Source organism: Cajanus cajan, chromosome 6 (genome assembly GCF_000230855.2).
Source record: "Cajanus cajan strain Asha chromosome 6, NIPB_CcT2T_4, whole genome shotgun sequence".
Lineage (NCBI taxonomy): Eukaryota > Viridiplantae > Streptophyta > Magnoliopsida > Fabales > Fabaceae > Cajanus > Cajanus cajan.
In genome coordinates, this window is record NC_138522.1 from 43,900,392 (window position 1) to 43,918,589 (window position 18,198).

General features: G+C 31.7%; 3 protein-coding genes across 3 annotated transcripts; all 3 read right to left on the minus strand.

Moving 5' to 3' along the window:
• Nucleotides 1–218: 218 nt before the first annotated feature.
• LOC109815726 (uncharacterized) lies at nt 219–4,639 on the minus strand. Its single transcript, XM_020380522.3, has 15 exons — nt 4,480–4,639; nt 4,213–4,334; nt 4,064–4,123; nt 3,799–3,918; nt 3,567–3,686; nt 3,311–3,452; nt 2,387–2,557; nt 2,124–2,279; nt 1,937–2,043; nt 1,653–1,743; nt 1,381–1,522; nt 1,138–1,294; nt 877–993; nt 652–778; nt 219–564 (listed from the first exon to the last, which is right to left on the minus strand). The coding sequence occupies exons 1-15, from the start codon at nt 4,519–4,521 to the stop codon at nt 307–309; spliced, it is 1,932 nt and encodes a 643-aa protein (XP_020236111.1). The 5' UTR covers nt 4,522–4,639; the 3' UTR covers nt 219–306.
• Nucleotides 4,640–6,166: 1,527 nt separating this feature from the next.
• On the minus strand, nt 6,167–11,952 carry LOC109815721 (uncharacterized). Its single transcript, XM_020380518.3, has 15 exons — nt 11,730–11,952; nt 11,358–11,479; nt 10,979–11,029; nt 10,589–10,708; nt 10,366–10,485; nt 9,853–9,994; nt 8,809–8,979; nt 8,549–8,704; nt 8,342–8,448; nt 7,946–8,036; nt 7,523–7,664; nt 7,290–7,446; nt 6,945–7,061; nt 6,704–6,830; nt 6,167–6,604 (listed from the first exon to the last, which is right to left on the minus strand). The coding sequence occupies exons 1-15, from the start codon at nt 11,769–11,771 to the stop codon at nt 6,365–6,367; spliced, it is 1,905 nt and encodes a 634-aa protein (XP_020236107.1). The 5' UTR covers nt 11,772–11,952; the 3' UTR covers nt 6,167–6,364.
• Nucleotides 11,953–13,362: 1,410 nt separating this feature from the next.
• On the minus strand, nt 13,363–16,623 carry LOC109815733 (uncharacterized). Its single transcript, XM_020380530.3, has 5 exons — nt 16,397–16,623; nt 15,870–16,005; nt 14,496–14,633; nt 14,284–14,405; nt 13,363–13,703 (listed from the first exon to the last, which is right to left on the minus strand). The coding sequence occupies exons 1-5, from the start codon at nt 16,444–16,446 to the stop codon at nt 13,526–13,528; spliced, it is 624 nt and encodes a 207-aa protein (XP_020236119.1). The 5' UTR covers nt 16,447–16,623; the 3' UTR covers nt 13,363–13,525.
• Between the last annotated feature and the right edge of the window lie 1,575 nt (nt 16,624–18,198).

The following is an 18,198-nucleotide window of genomic DNA, read 5'->3' on the forward strand; positions in this document are numbered from 1 at the left end:
AAGGCTTGAACAGATTTATAATGGAGTAATCTAATCATTTTTTTGTCCATTATAATTATATGATGTTTTAAAATTGATATTTTTTTTTATCAAACATTATTTTAATACTGATAAAAGTTGATCATACAACTGACTTAGAACATATCTTGCAATCACAAGTTCAAGAGACTAGGTTACAACTGAGACTAAAGACCCAAACAAGTACAAACTAGTGAATCTACAAAGAAACTGAAAATTTCATTCATTCAGAACACTATTAATTGTGAATATATTTTCATTCGTATTTGATTAAAACAGAGAACCTTCTCAAATTTTGTTAATGAAGCTAGACGATGGTGGACCTTCCAAACGAACATAGTCATACATAATGGCCTGAAATGGACCATTGCCTCTACTCTGTGTCAAAAAGATGGTGTTATCTCCTTCAACAAGTAGTGTGCCTGCTATGTCCACATTGTAAAGCCAATAAAGTCCATGAATTCCGTGCCTAGCAATCGAGTTATCCCTTCCTATCAACCCACTTGAAAATAGAGGACGGGTTGCCTTTGGATTATTAACTCGAACCTAAAATTGTAAATATATATTGGTATTTATAAAACATAGGTTAAGATGATAAATCTTAATTAGACTAATGAAATTAAGAAATGCTACCTGAAGTTCAGAAAATGTAGCTGATGCCAAAGCCACTCGCAGTTTATAGGTGCTGCTTTTGTTCACATTAGCAAGCTGAAACTTGATTTGCCACGTGGTTCCTTGATATGTATTATCATCTTTTTTCCTGAAAATGCGGAGCCAAAGGTAAAATTCAACAATGCTTTGTTACACATTAATAATAATTTCGTAAAGAAAAACCCATTCTGAAACTACAGTCCTTACCTGGTAACTTGAGCAAAGAACCAATCTTTGGTGTAGTCACTAACACCAACTGTGTAGATCAAGTCTTTGTCAGGGTATAGTTCTGCATATCTCTCCCATAATCCATATTGCCTAAACCTGCCAATTGCAATCCACTATGACAATTATATATAATTTTTTTTTGGTCAATTTGCAAGTTTTTATATGGGAATTCAAATTAATATGGTCCAATAGAATCAATTTTGGCTTTCGATAATAAATTTAATTAGTAAAGTGACTAACTTGTCAGGATGATTAACATAGAGTTTGTTGACATATTTGGGATTTGGGTCAGGAACATAGAACTCAGCAGCTGAGCGATCAGGGATGCCAATTTCCCACAATGTTGGACCATCTCTTGGAGGTTCATACACAAGATCACCAAGGTCGATCTCACAACCTGTTTTCACGTTAAACAAATACAAAAATTTCAGTGGTTTTAAAAGAAAAATACTAAAATTGGTTGTGAATTGTGATTTTCAACACCTTCTGTTATGTTCATAACAACGTCATATTTATAGTCACCAATAAAACCAGGCACCCACGCGTAAACATTGTAGTCGCCAGCACGTATATTGCTGATGGAGAAGTAGCCATCATCATCTGCTTTAGCCCAAAACTGATAGTTCTGATAACAATTAAAATTTAATATATATATCCGTAAGCTAATGGCATTTCTTTAGGCGTAAAATGTTCATAAAATGGTACATTATACTGAAAATGAAAATGAGCATACTAAGAAGAATATATTCACTCACCTTGCATTCTCTTTGCCAAGATCCCACGCCTCCTGGTGGAGCCAAACCAACATAGGCACCTTTTGCCGATATATAGTCATCGTTTATATACCTATATATACCAAAATGGAATTAATTAAATTAAAACAAACTGCATCTTATTCCATTGCACTTGCACTAATATTGTCACAATTAGCTCGGTCAATTTTACTATCAGGTTTAGGTAATTCTCTTAATTAATTTTCAAAATTTAGATCATAAAAAAATCGCCAGAAACTTAAAAGATAAATTTAGCAAGAACAGACCTCTCTCTAACCAAAAGCCTGCCACTAACATTACCACGTTGGTCCCACTTAGGGAAATCCTCTGATTCAGGAAAACTGTAAGGCCAGCTTTGAACTTGGACCAACATCTGTAAGTGAAATGTATATGGTAGAAAATCATGGTGCATGAAATGAAATATATACTTAGATAGATAAAGTAATATTAAACCTGTAGTTTAGCGTCTTCCCATAGCTGAATGGGGTCACCTCCATCATATGGAGAATTCAAATAAATGAAAACTGGACCGAAAACTTTCTTCCATGCCTCACCAGCATTGAACTTAGGCACCAGATCCTCTCCGCTATAATGAGCACTCAGAAACACCTGATTACGTTGTTTAATTTGGAGCAAAGATACATTCTAAAAGTCAGACTCCAAAATCATGACAATTTTATATAGAATATTTTTTTTGTGAGTAGGACAGCACTTACAGCAAGAGTGGTTGGCCCCACATGAGAAGTTAAGTTTTGTTTGAGGGGTCCACCAGATCGAAATTCATTGCTGGGAGTAATTAGCCAGAATCCCACAGCAGGATCCATGCAGATCCATCCATGAACTTGACTATCTTTGTTGTCACACGAATATTGGTACTTGTCATCCACCTACACGTAAGCCAAACCATGATACCCAAAATTATTATTTCATACATCACTAAGAAGAATAATATTACCTCTTTCAGTATAGCTTTTGTTATAAAACTTTTAAATGCATAAACTAGCATTTTTTTTTCTCGTTTCAACTGTTTTATTTAGAAAAAAAAAAGTTACTTGCAAGATAAATTATATATTTGAGATAACAGCCGAAATTTGGGGGAAAAAATTCCAGAAAATAAGTTATTTTTATGTATTTGAATATTTGAACCCTATGATTATTTTTCAACAATTTTCTCATATTGCTCATTTATTATATAAAAATTGATTTGTTGTATTCAAATGAAATTAAATATTTTAAAATCAATTTTTTGGTAGTTTTAGTCAAACAAAAATCCATTTTTCAATTGTAATCAATTATTGAAACATTCAATTTTTCACAATTATACCAATCATAGCCTAAGACTCTCACTTTCACATCTTTTTCCATAGCTTCCAGTAGTTAGTTTTAATTAACTAACTTATCAACTTTCAACCACTAATTAATTAAACTTTGAGCTAGTTTATTCTCTAACTTTGCTAGACACGCCATTATCTATACTTCTCTCCTTTATTTTATCTGTCTCCTAATTATAAAAGTTATTGTAATAATGTGCTTGTGGAATAGAATTATCCTATTAAATAATACATTTTTCCCTTTTTATTTGATGATATACTCATATAAAATGGAAGTGTTAATTAAAAACAGTGAACTAAATAAGATACCTCCCCTTTAAGTTCTGGTTCGATGGGATTGACTAGTAGAACTGCCTCTGGATAGGCAAGGGCTTTGCCCCTAGGTGGCGATCGATCATCTGGAAGAGGCATGTTTCTTTGTCTATTATCTGCCATCGCCATATAATGGAACCTACCCACCACCACGTTAACCGATCATATACTCTTTATTCTTTGAGACTAAGAATAACAATAACTAGTGGCATGAAAAAGGACAAAACACAAAACATGTTAACCCTATGCTTACTTGTCTTTTCTAAGCTTGAAAGCAATTCTTGTTTCGTCAAGATTGAAAGCAGGCCACTCCCCCAAGTGCTCATAAATTGCATAGGAGTAGAAGCCAGAAGAACCACGAAGCATTATGAACCTAGAATCACACATTAGTTAAATTCATGATACTAGTTAGATTTTTCAATTTAGTGTCACCATCTAATTAACAACGTAATAATGGACAATGGTTGGTGTCACTTAATAATCACCTTTTGTCAATATTTAAAGGAACCAACTTGCCCTCGAGAGAGACGTCCCACGTCCTAGTGAAGGATAACTCAACTTGGTCCTCGTTTTCAACTACAACTTTGAAAGTAGTTCCTTTGATGCTGCAATCACGTATCACAATAACCATGTGACTTAATTTCGTGAAGATACACGGTTATAGTAGAAAGAGGAAAATTAAAATATGCACAGCTGAAGCAGTTCATGCAAATAAAACATTAAGAAATTAAGATAAGAAAACAGACATACACATCAAATGTACCACCGGTTCCTGTACTAGAGGGTGAGCTCCAAACAAGGTCCCAATACCTACATGAAGTTGCAAACGAACAGATTTTTGTATATTACTGGAGGAATTAATACCAAAGAAAGTTCCATAATTTGTAATGCATGTATACCCTCTATTAGATTCTTCATTCAAAACTTCAAGCAAGTTGTCGATGTCATTATACTGTATTCCAGTCACAATTCCCCCAGGATTTGATAAGGTGATTTTTAGTATGCCATTATCGATCACCACCTAGAAAATATGAATTTGAATTAATCAAAACTTCTGCTGATATTTTAGAAGCAAAGCAAAGACTCATATCTAAAGAAAAATTTCATATAAACATCTACTGCGAAAAATTATTAAGATGGAAGGAAACATATAAGATTTTAAATACATGATTATCTTGAATACTAAGTTGCACCCCTAGTGATGGCATGGTGGTACTAGCAGTGCTGAACAAGAAATGAAAATCTAACAGATTGAGAGTAGTTTGAGAGAGTGGTTGAGAATTTATCTTATAATGATGAAAGAATGGCTTTTATAAGGTACCAATGGCTGGTTTTAAGCACAGCGCTTGTGCTTATATTGTACTACTCAGCAATCTGCCAACAGAACATGGATAGTCTGAGGGCTTAAAATGCATTGGATTAGTTTCCTTGACCTAGAGAGAAAGCATTCTTCAAATCTCTTTACTTGGTCGCCACATTGTTTGGTATATGGTGTATTAGATAATGGCGTGCGAGTGAAGAAACGGTCAATCACATTATACAAGGATAGAAATATAGCTTTTAGTTTCCTTCATTTCTTAATTCTTATTATTAGGTAATTGGACCGCATATCCTCGCTTTACCACGCAGTTTTGTAAAATAAAATAATAATAAGGCTAGTTTTTGTAAAACTTTGAAACTTGATATATAAATCCACTTAAACTTTATTTTATTTGTGATTAAAAATCGAAATTAATTTGACATTTTCTTTTCTATTATTTCAAAAAAAATATTGGGCTTTTTTTTTTATTATTTATAATTCAAATACAAGGAATTTAGAAACGTTTACAAGACTGAAAACAATACTCAATTATAAGTTAATTTTGAGAACAAATTATACAATGAATTGTGAAAGTAAAATAAATTATTTCTTTTCATAAATTAAAATCAATTTATATCTCTCTACTTATGTAAAAATGAGTAAATAATATATGCATCAATAATCTAAAAAGATTTATGTAATCATTTTCATCACAAATTATCATATGTTATTAATTTTAACCTTAATAATAACTATGTAAAAGTCATTTACCATAATTTATGATGAGTGGATAGTGCAAAAAGTTTTATGCCAGTAGTACATAAAAATTATATTCAATTTAAACAAGGAAATCTCAAAAGTTTAAGATTTATTGATTGATTTTAAGCTTGTTTGAGTACTAATTAGAAATATTTTTAAATTTTTTTTTTACCAAAAATAAAGAGTTATTTCAAATAAAGTCTCTTTAAAGTATTTATAAACTTATATCTAAACAGACTCTTAATTAAAGACATGTCTTGATATCAAATGTTCTAAATTCTTTTGATATTGAATTTGATTCTATAGATTAAAAAAAGTATATACAAATTAGAAGTACTCTTTAAAAAAATTTAACTAAAAATAAAAATAAAAAAATCAATAATAAAACTCTTAAAAATGTTTTTAAACATTTATTCAACATGTGAATAGTATAATTCACAAATTTGCTCATTAAACATGCAGAAGTTGTTTCGTATGCTTGGTAGGTATAATAAAAAGCGGCACCCAGCACTTAAACATTTCGGTAGGCTTGACTGGATTAAGAAGGACATAGACTTATATATATTCATAAAGTCCAATACAATTATTAATAGCTAATACCATTAGCTTAATTACCTAGCTTCTCAATGAGAGATGTTGGGTCGGAAGGTACGTGTACCTGGTATTAACTATTAAAGAAAGTCTATCCCATATATATATATATATGCCTTATAAGCACATTATTCAAAACGGTTTTACAAAACCAATGTTCAATCCGCCGGTTGCAAGAAAGGTAGATAAACTAGCCTGAGAAAGACATCGAATATGAACATGATTTATTATTTGTAAAGAAGTAAAGGTATTTTATACTGTTTGTTCGTGTCAAACATAATCCAAATACATACACAACGACCTCAACAGAAAAATCAAAGAAAAAAGAGAGATTATAATACGAATACAATGCACTAATATTTTTGTATCATTTATTTCCCAAGGTAAACTTAAATTTCTTCTTAGAAACAAGGTGGGCCTTCCAGACGAATATAATCATACATGATACCCTGGAAGGAACTGGTGCATCTTGGTTGAGTAAAATATAAGGTATTTGTGCCATCAATAAGAAGAGAACCTGGTATATCCACATGGTACAGCCAATAGATTCCGTGAATTCCATGTCTTGCAATTGAGTTGTCCCTTCCTATTAATCCACTGGTAAATAGGGGTCGTCTTGCATTGGGGTCATTTATTCGAATCTTCACAGACAATGCATACATGTCACCACAAAAAATTTGTTACATCCAACGATGCCTTGTGAGTGTCTGAGAGAAAGAAAAAAAGGCAACGGTGTTTACCTGCAATTCAGCTAATGTTGCAGATGCAATTGCAACTCTCAGTTTGTATGTACTTTCCCGAACCACGTTACCAACTTCGAACTTGATTTGCCAAGTTGTTCCATGAAGAGTGTTATCTTCTTTTTTTCTGCAGTTATAAAAGCTTGAATAACTCAAGAAATCCAACTGTAATAGATGAAGTAGGCACGCATGATGATCTTTAGCCATATTAAACAAATAATCAATAATACAGGAATCAGACCTGGGAACCTGTGCATAAAACCAATCCTTCCTATAGTCACTAATTCCAATTGTGTAAACCAAATCCCCATCAGGATACAATTCTGTATACCTGTCCCACAATCCATACTGCCTGAACCTACAAGTTGAGGATAAAAATGAAGATCAAAGAACAGATCAACTAACATCACAAGGAAACATTTTCATCTCATGTAAAAGGATAAAATGCATAGTTGGATAAAGATAGTGTTTTCATCATTTTGATGTTATAAATTATGTAGCACAGATTCAAAATTAAGCAAAATCCATTTTAGCAATATAAGGACAAACAAAAAGAAAAATTGATCACATAGTTTAGAATGATAACCTGTCTGGATGGTTGATAAAAAGCTTATTAATATGTTGTGGATTGGGATCAGGAACATAGAATTTTGCAGCTGATCTATCAGGAATACCTATTTCCCACAATGTGGGACCATCCCTTGGAGGCTCATATACAATCTCACCCAATTCATTGCAAGAACCTGCATTGCAAGTTAATTAAGCATAGTTTATTTTGCAAGATGGAAAACGAACTCAACTTTGACCAAGCCAAGGAACCTGATGTTATCTTCACAAAATCACCAAATTTGTAGTCCCCAACAAAACCAGGTACCCAAGCAAAAAGGTTATAGTCGCCTGGACGTACATTTCTAATAGTAAAAAATCCATTCTCATCTGCTCTGGTCCAGAATTGATAGTCCTGTTAGGAGCAAAAAGTAAGTAATCTTCTGGTAAACAGTTCTTTTGGTCACCCATTATAGCATTCTAATAATTATTTTGATTCGCATAATTAATACTTTACAAAAGAAAAGGAAAACAAGGTTTTGTCTCACATAGTTTGCAAGACCCCCTTGATCACATAGCCCCGTCCTCACCCCAAATGTAAAAAGTAATAAATAAAAAATGATAGTTGAGGTCAAACCACAAAAGTACAGCTCATGCAACTAAAATGCTAGTTTTCCATAAGTGAGAGAAGAGCACCTTGCATTCTCTTTGCCATGACCCTGCATCTCCAGGTGGGGCCAGACCAACATAAGCACCATTTGCTGATATCAAGTCTGTGCAGATGTACCTAAGCACAATAATTAGAATAGTTCACTCAAATTCACCAACATAATAAGACAAAAAGAACGGCCACAATCTTGCTGCTGCTCAGCAGTTGATTAATTATTCAACTTATAATAATAAATTGAAGCAAATATATGTACACCCTCACGTAAAAAAAATAAAGAATTCTAGCTGTTAGCACTAAAGTAAAAACAATCACAATGGAATCATGAAACTATGCTTGTATTCCAAACACCAGTAAGAATCACATAATGCCAAAAAGAAAAAAAAAATTAACTCAAATAAACTATGATTGTCCAACATGGTCACCTGTCCAAGACAAGTAATCTGCCACTGACATAGCCCCGTTGATCTGATTTTAAAAAATCCTCCGAAGCTGGGAAACTATATGGCCAACTTTGAACTTCATTCATCATCTGAATATCAATTCAAACTAGTCTTTATCTTACAATTACTGCATCCAACTGTCTATACCATCTACCTTCTAACAAGAGTACAAGAGATACATGGCCAAACCTGTATTTTTGCATCCTCCCATAGCCAATGTGGGTCATCACCAACTGCTCCAGAATTAAGATAAATATATACAGGACCAAAAACCTTCTTCCATGGTTCACCACCTCTAAATTTAGGCACCAAATCTTGTCCGCAATAGTGACCACTAAGAAACATCTGATGATGCCAATTTAATAAACATCTCAGCAAGGGTTGACACAACATGATAGTCACGTTGGGAAATTGTTATCTTGTTCTAAAATATAAATTCATTCACTTACTGCAAGTGTGGTGGGGCCTACGTGTGAGGTCAAATTCTGTTTGAGGGGTCCACCAGAACGAAACTCATCACTAGGTGTGATCTGCCAGAATCCTACTGGTGGATTGAAAGATATCCACCCATGGACTCGATTATCAAAATTTATACATGAATACTGATACTTGTCATCCACCTGTGAATAAAACACAGTGGAATAGTTCATACATAATACATGCAAAGGAAATTATCCTATCTCCTCTTAAACAAACCACATGAATTAGTGGACACTCAAAACTTGCCAGATTAACCAACTACTACGTGTGTTTGGACTTTGACTAATTGGTTTTAAATATAATGTAATTTAGATTAGTTTTGAAAAAATTTATTTTGGAATAGGAAATGTTTTGCCAAAAGTAGTTTTATAAGAATGTGTTTGTTCTGGATAGTGAAGTAAAATTGCTTTATGTCACATCAAACTAGTAGAAGTATATATAAAAATATTTTAAAGGGTCTGAATTTGATTTGGTTCCTCCCTCCTCCTCCCTAATTGTTAGCTTTAATTACATTTTGCCACTGGCATTCAGATAAAATACAAAACCATAACTTCAACTGATGTAAGTTAACAAAAAATCAATTGAAGATTTTTATATTCTCCTAGAAACAATGTTCTCCTTGTCAAAAGTTAGGAACACACGTCTTGCATGTAAATCTGCTGGTTTAGTAGATTATAGCATGAATAAGCTTTTCATAATTGACAGCCAAAAAAGGCACAAGCAGATAACAAATATGTTAATGTAAGTACGAGGGGGCAAAGTGACAAAGTTTAAACCACATGGTGGCAAAGGGATACTCCCCAAACTCCATGGGGCAGATTAAATTTAACCATAATGTAAAATAAAATTTAATGATGCAAGTAGGGGCAAAATCTAAACTGTCATACAGGTGTGAATGAATTCAGTGTAGAACTGACTATCAAGCCATTTGATAAAGTAACAAGCTACTACGGAAAAATACAATCGGAACCTTTGACAAGATTATTGTGTCTGGAAATATTTGCAACAAATACCTCTCCTTTCAATTGCGGATCCTTGGGATTGACTAGTAGGACAGCTTCTGGGTAGGCCAAGGTTTGGCATCTTCCTGGCATCCGATCTTCTGGATAAGGCAAAACCCTTCTTCTATTGTCTGCCATAGCCATGTATTGAAACCTACATACTTGATTGTTAAAGTGGATGAAAAATCCAAAAATAAATACGAGTTGCTTGGTATCTGCCATAAGTTCATGACCATCTCAACTAATATTTTGAATGCCACATTACCAAAGGATGTAGAAAGAGAATGCCTGCCTAAATTTAATCTTTATAATATAGCAATATTGTGAAATTAATTGATATTTGGAATCACAAAATTAAATGAAAATGCTAGAAAACTATTTGGTTACACATTTTCACCATTATAAGTTTTACAATGTCTCGTTAAATATAATATATATATATATATATAATAAATAAAGTACAAAGGAATGAGAAATGTAAAGAGAGGCATCAAACTTATTTTGTCAAAATGATAGAATTTTTACTTGTCTTTTCTAAGCTTGAAAGTGATCCTTGTTTCACCAAGATCAAAATCTGGCCATCCATTTAAGTGCTCATAAATTCCATAAGAGTAGAAGCCTGATGAACCACGGAGCAATATGAATCTGAAATTGACCATCCACAAATTTTAATCATGCAGGCTAGAGCTATCAGTAAAAAAAAAAAAAAAAAAAAAAAACTACTAATACACAACATTTGAGCAAGAACCTTTTGTCAATATTTAAGGGGACAAACTTTCCCTCTAGAGAATGATCCCACATTCTTGTAAATGAAAGCTCCAACTGTTCCTCATTTTGAACTATAACTTTAAAATGTGTTCCTTTAATCCTGGACCATAACATCTTGAGTTCAAATATGCTCTAAATATTATCCTTTGGGCAGTAATGGAACTGATGAGATTGCAAGTAGAACATGTAACAAAAATAGAGCGGTTTGGCAAGTGGTTTATTTCTGCTCTGGTGTAACTGAAAAACCACTTCCAAGTTAATTGCAAACTCAAATTGGTGAATGCCTTTGAATATATCTTTATCGAGAATTCGACTTGAAATAATATAAAAAGACACAATGCAGTTACAAAAGAAAGTAGTATTGTCATACACATCAAACATTCCTTTGCTTCCTGGCGCACTCCAAACAAGGTCCCAGTACCTAAATATTCAATTGAAAGACAAAATCAGCTTCCAGCTTTAAAAAGTGAGAGCTCCCTTTGATTTCCACAAATCAGCAAGTATGCTTTTCTTTCTTAATGATAAAATGTAGAACACACTGTTCTTCTCAAGGCAAATCTGTCGACCATATTCACTGTGTCTAATGTTAGCTTTTGCTTTCATGCATGAAAAAAAAATTCAACTTTATTACTACCTATCAGCTTGATAAATTCCCATTTCATTTAAACATTACATTTTAAAAAGAATGGCTTGTGTGCTTGTGAGAGAGACATAACAATTAACAATTATCCATCATTAGGGGCACATACCCTCTATTAGTCTCCTTGTTGAGGACTTCAAGCAAATTGTCTACACCATTATATCGTATCCCAGTGACAATTCCATCCGGATTTGATAAGGTAACTTGGACTATGCCATTATCCATCACCACCTGCACAGTTAAAACAGTTACATGAAACTAAAACATAACCGACAGTGTTACTGCCACAAGATTTCGTTAAAGGCTATATTTAACAGAATCGAAGATTCATTCAAACTTAAGGCACAAGGTAAAAGAGATATACAGCAATTAAAAATAGATGACGATGTTTAGGTACACCTAGTGGATTTTTTTATATAATCAAATGTAATTGATGCATAACACAGAACATTACAGGAACAGGATACGGGAGTAAACTTACATGATGATCTTGGATGTGCAAGTGTACCCCAGTGGCGGACATGGTGAACCCTTGTTTTTCCTTTTTACAGAAGGAATCTGGTTGAGAAATCCAGCAATGAAATGGAATCGGATAAAGAAACAGGATCGATCGTGCTAACGAAATGTAAAAACATATTTCAGACACCTTATTTATCTGAGTCAACAAAAACGTGTAACCTCCTAATCACACACATCACAAATAGGTACAATCCTCATTAAATAAGGTGATTTACCAGCCAACAGCGTAGCGACAAGTTAGTTACTCTGTGAAAGAAATTTCGAGAATACATATTAGGAATACACCGATAAATCATATCTTTCGTGAATAACAATCGATGAGGAAAACAGAAATAGACACGTGTCGCTTACTGAGAGTGTGGAAAATGGAAATGGCCTTACACCATAATTACGAAAAACAGAGCCGCAGAACAGAACACTTCCTAATATCCCGTCAAATTGTAATCTGTCTTCTTACTCCCGCAGAAAAAAAAAAATGTGCGACAAAATAAAGAGTATATACTATATAGTATATCGTTAAAGTGCTTTTACATTATCAAACAATCACAAACAACTAAATATAATATATATAATCATTTTATTGATTTTTTTTACAATAAATAACTAAAAAGATATTTAAACATTTGTAATCGGATGATATAGTATTATTATTGAATACAAAATTTGTTTACTTTTATAATAAATATCTTAAAAATATTATGAAAAGTATTGTATAAATAGTCACATAAATGAGAGGGGTGGAAAGGGAAACAGAAGCAAATATTCATTAACCAAAAAAAATGAATAAGCATATTTCATTTATAAATATCTAACTTTGATGAAAAAATAAATCTTTTGATCAAATGACTGTAAGATCTGTTATGATATATGGAAGATTAAATTGATGCTCCCAAGTTCAATTCATATCCGTATTAAAATAATATTTTATCTTCCCAAGCATAAATTAATCTTTTGTATTAGTTTTGGAACATAGACCATATCTATTTAACAGAGAACTTGGATGAAAAATAATTAGCGTCTGTGGAGAGAACTTTAACCCGCATTCACTATCGGACCATCCCATGTTGGGAATATTGGTTGCACATACACTATGCTCGTGCATGGACGAAACTTTGAAAGATGAAAAATTTGTCGCAACATGGTTCGGGCTTCTTGTTTTTCTCTTTTTCCAGGATCAATTTAAAGAAATTACTGACAAACGAATAGGTTGAGAAACTCATGTTACTTGGTGGTAAAGAAAAACAGAAAAATAAAAGAGATTTTAAATTTATTTTGAAGAATTCTGAGACTAAATTAGTATAGTAATTCATTTGTATCTTAATTTGATTTAAATTGAAATTGATCTATGATTTTAAGAAATGTTTTCTTTTTCTCCTACAGGCACAGGTAAATTTGAAATATCCTATATTAAAAAGGAAGTAATGCATGGGGTCCTCTATATCAAAAAATGCGTAGTAGAAAATGTTAAATACTCATTTTTCATCTGAATACTTTTATTATTGATTAAAATTTATTTAATATTGGCTAAAAAAAATTATCCAAAAACGATATTGCAGTTCTTGAATAATTGGAGGATTGTCAACAAATAGCAATCATTGTAATGAATGACTCATTTATCTATTGGTACTTGGCAGTTCTCACCATCAAAATACAAGACTACAGAAATAATTCAATGATAATGCCGATATGTTCTGATACGACTTTCTGTTGTATGCAAATAAATTGTACAGATCAAGCAAATTTACACAATCTCCGTTGCTATTGCACACTGCTGGGATCTGTCTTTCTCTGGAAAAAAATGGATCCGAGCATAACAGCAATACCAGTAATTGCTATTGTGAAAAGAAGACGTCTTTTTGATAAATCATTTTGTGGCCGTGGCCGTGGCCGTGGCCTTCTTTGAGCACCATCATCTCTTTCAGCTGGCCTGACGTACCTTCACACAAAAATTACAAGTAAATAATTCAATTACAATAAATGACAATCGCCCATCATCCTCATCAGTGACCTAAATTTATTACACTATCATTTTAGTGCTCGAAAGATACACTTGGCATCGGTTTGGCCTTCCAAGATACTAAGTGATATTAAAAAACAGTCCCCTAAAGATTTATTGAACAATAATTCAAGTTGATGTCACACGGAGCCTGATAAAAGGACCACTTTTTTATATCCTTCAAAATCTTGAGAACTAATTTGTTGTAAAAATAAATATTAAAAGACCGCATTGATGTCACTTGTACCTTTAGAGGAAAAATGGTAGTTTAGTGGAATAAAAGAAATACCGTTGGATGCTGTAAGTTATTGTTACATCCTTAACATCCATCCCTAATCCTCATAAGATGCATTAAGAAATAATTTTTGGCCAGTGCATTTTTTTTATTATTTTGAGGAAAATAGTCACTTTTTTTTTCCTCCCAAAGCTCTGACAAGGAACTTTTGATCATATAGCTTTTTGAAGCACAAAAATAATCTAATTCAAACACATACTACAATCAAATTACGAAATTTCCTACCTTGACGACCCTGCAGAATTGTCTTGAATTCTGTTGCAACTATCTTCATGGTTGTATCTTTCACGCAGTCTAACATATTTGTTACAAAGGTGACAAAGTTCTGTTCGATTCCCGCATACTTCCTGAATGTTCAAAAATCAAACTGAAAGTAGTACCCGAGTACATTGATTAATATAACATTCTTAATGCAAAAAGTTCTTTATGAACACTACCTGATGCTCAGCCAGATCAATTGCTGGCAAAGGAAACTCACAAAACTCACATGTGACCATTCTTCTAATACAATTTTCACCTCTATGGATATCTAAAATATCACGTTCCATAGTCTCACTGCACAACGAACAGGAAACCTGCACAAATTGACATTTTTCTTTTGAATAACCATTGCAAATGTGAAATTTAAATCTGACTTCATGAACTGTGTTTTAGTGTGCTATGGGGGGAGAAGGTGAAGGGGGACCCCTGGGAAGGAACCGATGAGCATGTAGCCAGCCTCCTTTAGCATATGGACTTGACACTCCAAGTTTCTACCCTCTATGATATGATAGGCACCTTCATATTATATAGATGACACAGTAAAACTAGGACTGGTTCAATAAATTATCAACATGTTACTGCAAAATTTCCATCTAATCCCCATTCCATACATGATTACTGAAAATTAAAGCCATATTTACATAGTAAGGGGAAATTTCAGGATCTGCTTAAATAAGTAATCTTTATATCTTTATACTCAAGTACTAAAGCTTTACCTATCCTGCTGTATCAACTGCATACAAAATATCCAAGTAAGAATCCTTTAAACAACTAAAATTCCCACCGACCAATATATATTCCCTATAAACCACAATTATCTTAAAAACAATGTTGAACCAACACCTGATTGGGGTATAACCCAAATATAAGAACTAAAGCACCAATAACTTAGAAGCCATGATAGTAAAGATTTTTCAATCCAGTCCATCTATTATTATTTTTTCTAATTTTTATATTTCGATGGAATTAGAACTCTGCCATTCTCTTATGTCACAGTTCAGGATCCACAAAATTACTACTTTCAGTTAAGAATTAAATTACATACGGATACAGTTGGGTTATCATTTTTGTTCAAATTAAATTAACTATGTTTTTATTAGGTTGTTTTCAAATTTACATTAGGAAAGCATGGGGAAAAATGAGGGGGAAAAGGAAATTATAAAATATTTTCTAAAAGCTACTGTTACAACTTTCAAACTGGTGAGGTGACCCCATAACCATTATAAACAGAATAGATCTGAAAAATCCGACTCATTAGATCTATTGTCATAACTAGATGAGTTGGATTGAATGATACATGGATTGGGGGATCATTTTCCACCCCTACCTATTATCAAACCAATTTTATTTTGGTTCAAATAAGAGCCAAATGAGACATCACTTTTAGACGCAGAAAAATTTTCAAAATAAACTCAAAATCTCTTGTATTTATTCTCCATTTTTTCTTCAGCACTAAGTACCATGAACTTCTCAACTTATAGGTTTGTGTTTGCCAGTAATTTCTCTGACCTAAAAACGAAGGAATAAAACAAAATCAAAAGTTTCCATACCGGGGCATGGGTGTTTAAATAGTGCTCCTCAGCACGTAGTTTCGGAACCATCTCGTAACAAATTTTGCACCTTTCAAGGTTTCGGGAACAATGAGCATAATGTAATTCAATATTTGCCGAAGGGATAGCCCGATCACTAAAACCATAAAAAATAAACAGGTCAGGTTTCTTGAAGACAGACATAACCACATAATTTAGGCATTCAAGGTGAACAAACTAACATCCCAAATGGAGAAAAGAAAGAAGGAAAAAAATCAACAATCAACAATCATACAAGGTATATATCACCCTGAAGCGATTCTACGAATCAAATGTGCTTCCAATAAACCACTCAAGAAGGCCATCAAGAATTCTAAAACGGGTTAAATTACTTAAACCACGAAACAAACAACCCCGATTAGCCATAATTTATTTCCTGACGGAAAAGCAAATCAAGATTCAAGAACCAGAATACTAGACCTAGTTCACAAATTTCAGATAATTGGAGATGATTCCATAACTCCTAAATTGGGAACGGGGGCGTTTACCAGTGAGTGCATGTACTAATTGTTTGATCGGGCACAGTTCCCATGTCCATGTCGTAGAAACAAGAAAATCCAAGAAAACTTCGTACTAGAAACAGATCTTGGAACGAAGCAGTATGCAATAATTAAAGAGAAAGAAAAGGATTAGGTTTTGAAAGATTTGGGTGAAAAATACAAAATGGAGAATTGATTCCTAATGTTTAACTTAACAACTCTGATATTCGGAGACCTTCGCCCATTTAAATAGATGATTGAGAAATGTAGCTGCCGTGTACCTTACGCGCCATTAAGGCGACGGAGCCACCAACCATCTACCGTTTAATCAACTTGGATATAAATACTTAACTCATCAAAATTAAAAACAAAGTAATTAATTATAAATTTATTTTATTTTTATAATGTTAATTAAAATTATCTTTATTATTTATTTTTCTCTTACCAATTAAAATATATTTTTTTATGTTACTTCTCTCATAATTAATATTTACTTCCCTAACTAATTAAAATATATGTTGAGTCTTATAATTAGAAATATATCATTAGAAATGGAGGTATATGAAATTTTTTTTTTGACATAAACATGTATTTTTTTTACTAATAAAAAATTAAAGATATATGAAATTTATTGCTTTAAATGATGAGATGAATATGTTAAAAAATGAAAATTGAGAAGGAAATTGAGAATCCAATATATATTAATTATATATGTGTTTATATTATTTATATATATTATATATGAATTTAAATGTTAAATTAATTAAATATTATATTTTCTATAATTATTTTATGTAATTAATGGAGAATTTAAGAAATAGTAAATTGTAGAATATGATTACTGATTATTTTTTAGTAAATGGTGAATTTGGTGAATGAAATCAACCATTTTGATAATTTGTTTTTAAATAGTTTTTATCGTAGAATTTATGTAAAATTAATTATAAAATTTTTTAAACTAAATTGAAGATTAAATTTTTATTTAACTGTGTTTTTATTAAAAACTATAAAATTAACAATTACTTTGAGGATTTTAAAAATAAAAATTAATAATATATATATAGAGAGAGAGAGAGAGAGATTAATTAAAAAAATTGATATAAAATAAGAAATTTATTTTAATTTCTGAAATCTATTATTGTTTCAAGAACTTATGAAATCTATTAATAAATTATAAAATCTTGATAATTAATATGAAAGGAGAAAATGAAAAAATATTAAATAAATTATTTCAATGTATAGATTGTTTTAAAAATATTAGATTTTTGTTTTTGCATAAATTATGTAAACTTTTTTTTTATTAAAGTTTGTAAGTTAAATTGAAGAAAAATTTGCATTTAAATGCGTGTTCTTGTATTAAAAAGTATAAAATTAATAATTGTTTTAAAGATTTTACAAAATTATGCATAAATTGTACATGTATGCTTATAAAAATAATAAATTTATTATATATATATATATATATATATATATATATTAGATTTGTAATTTTTTATTATAAAACTCAAATAATTTAGTTTGTTTACACTTATATCTTATTTTTATAGTTATTGTAAATTTTATTTTGAAAAACATTTACTAAAATTATTAAAAATTATAGAACGATTATGAGTGTGAAAACTGTCTCTTTAAATATTTAATACAATTATATATTTAAAACTCAAATTCCATAATATAATTTAAGTTAAATCAATTTTACATCAAATAACCAATAAATTTGATTATAGACTAAGTAGAAGAGTCTTATATAAATAAATTAATTGATTGAAATTTCTAAGTACAAGACATAAAAATAGTTAGTTTGGTGTCAT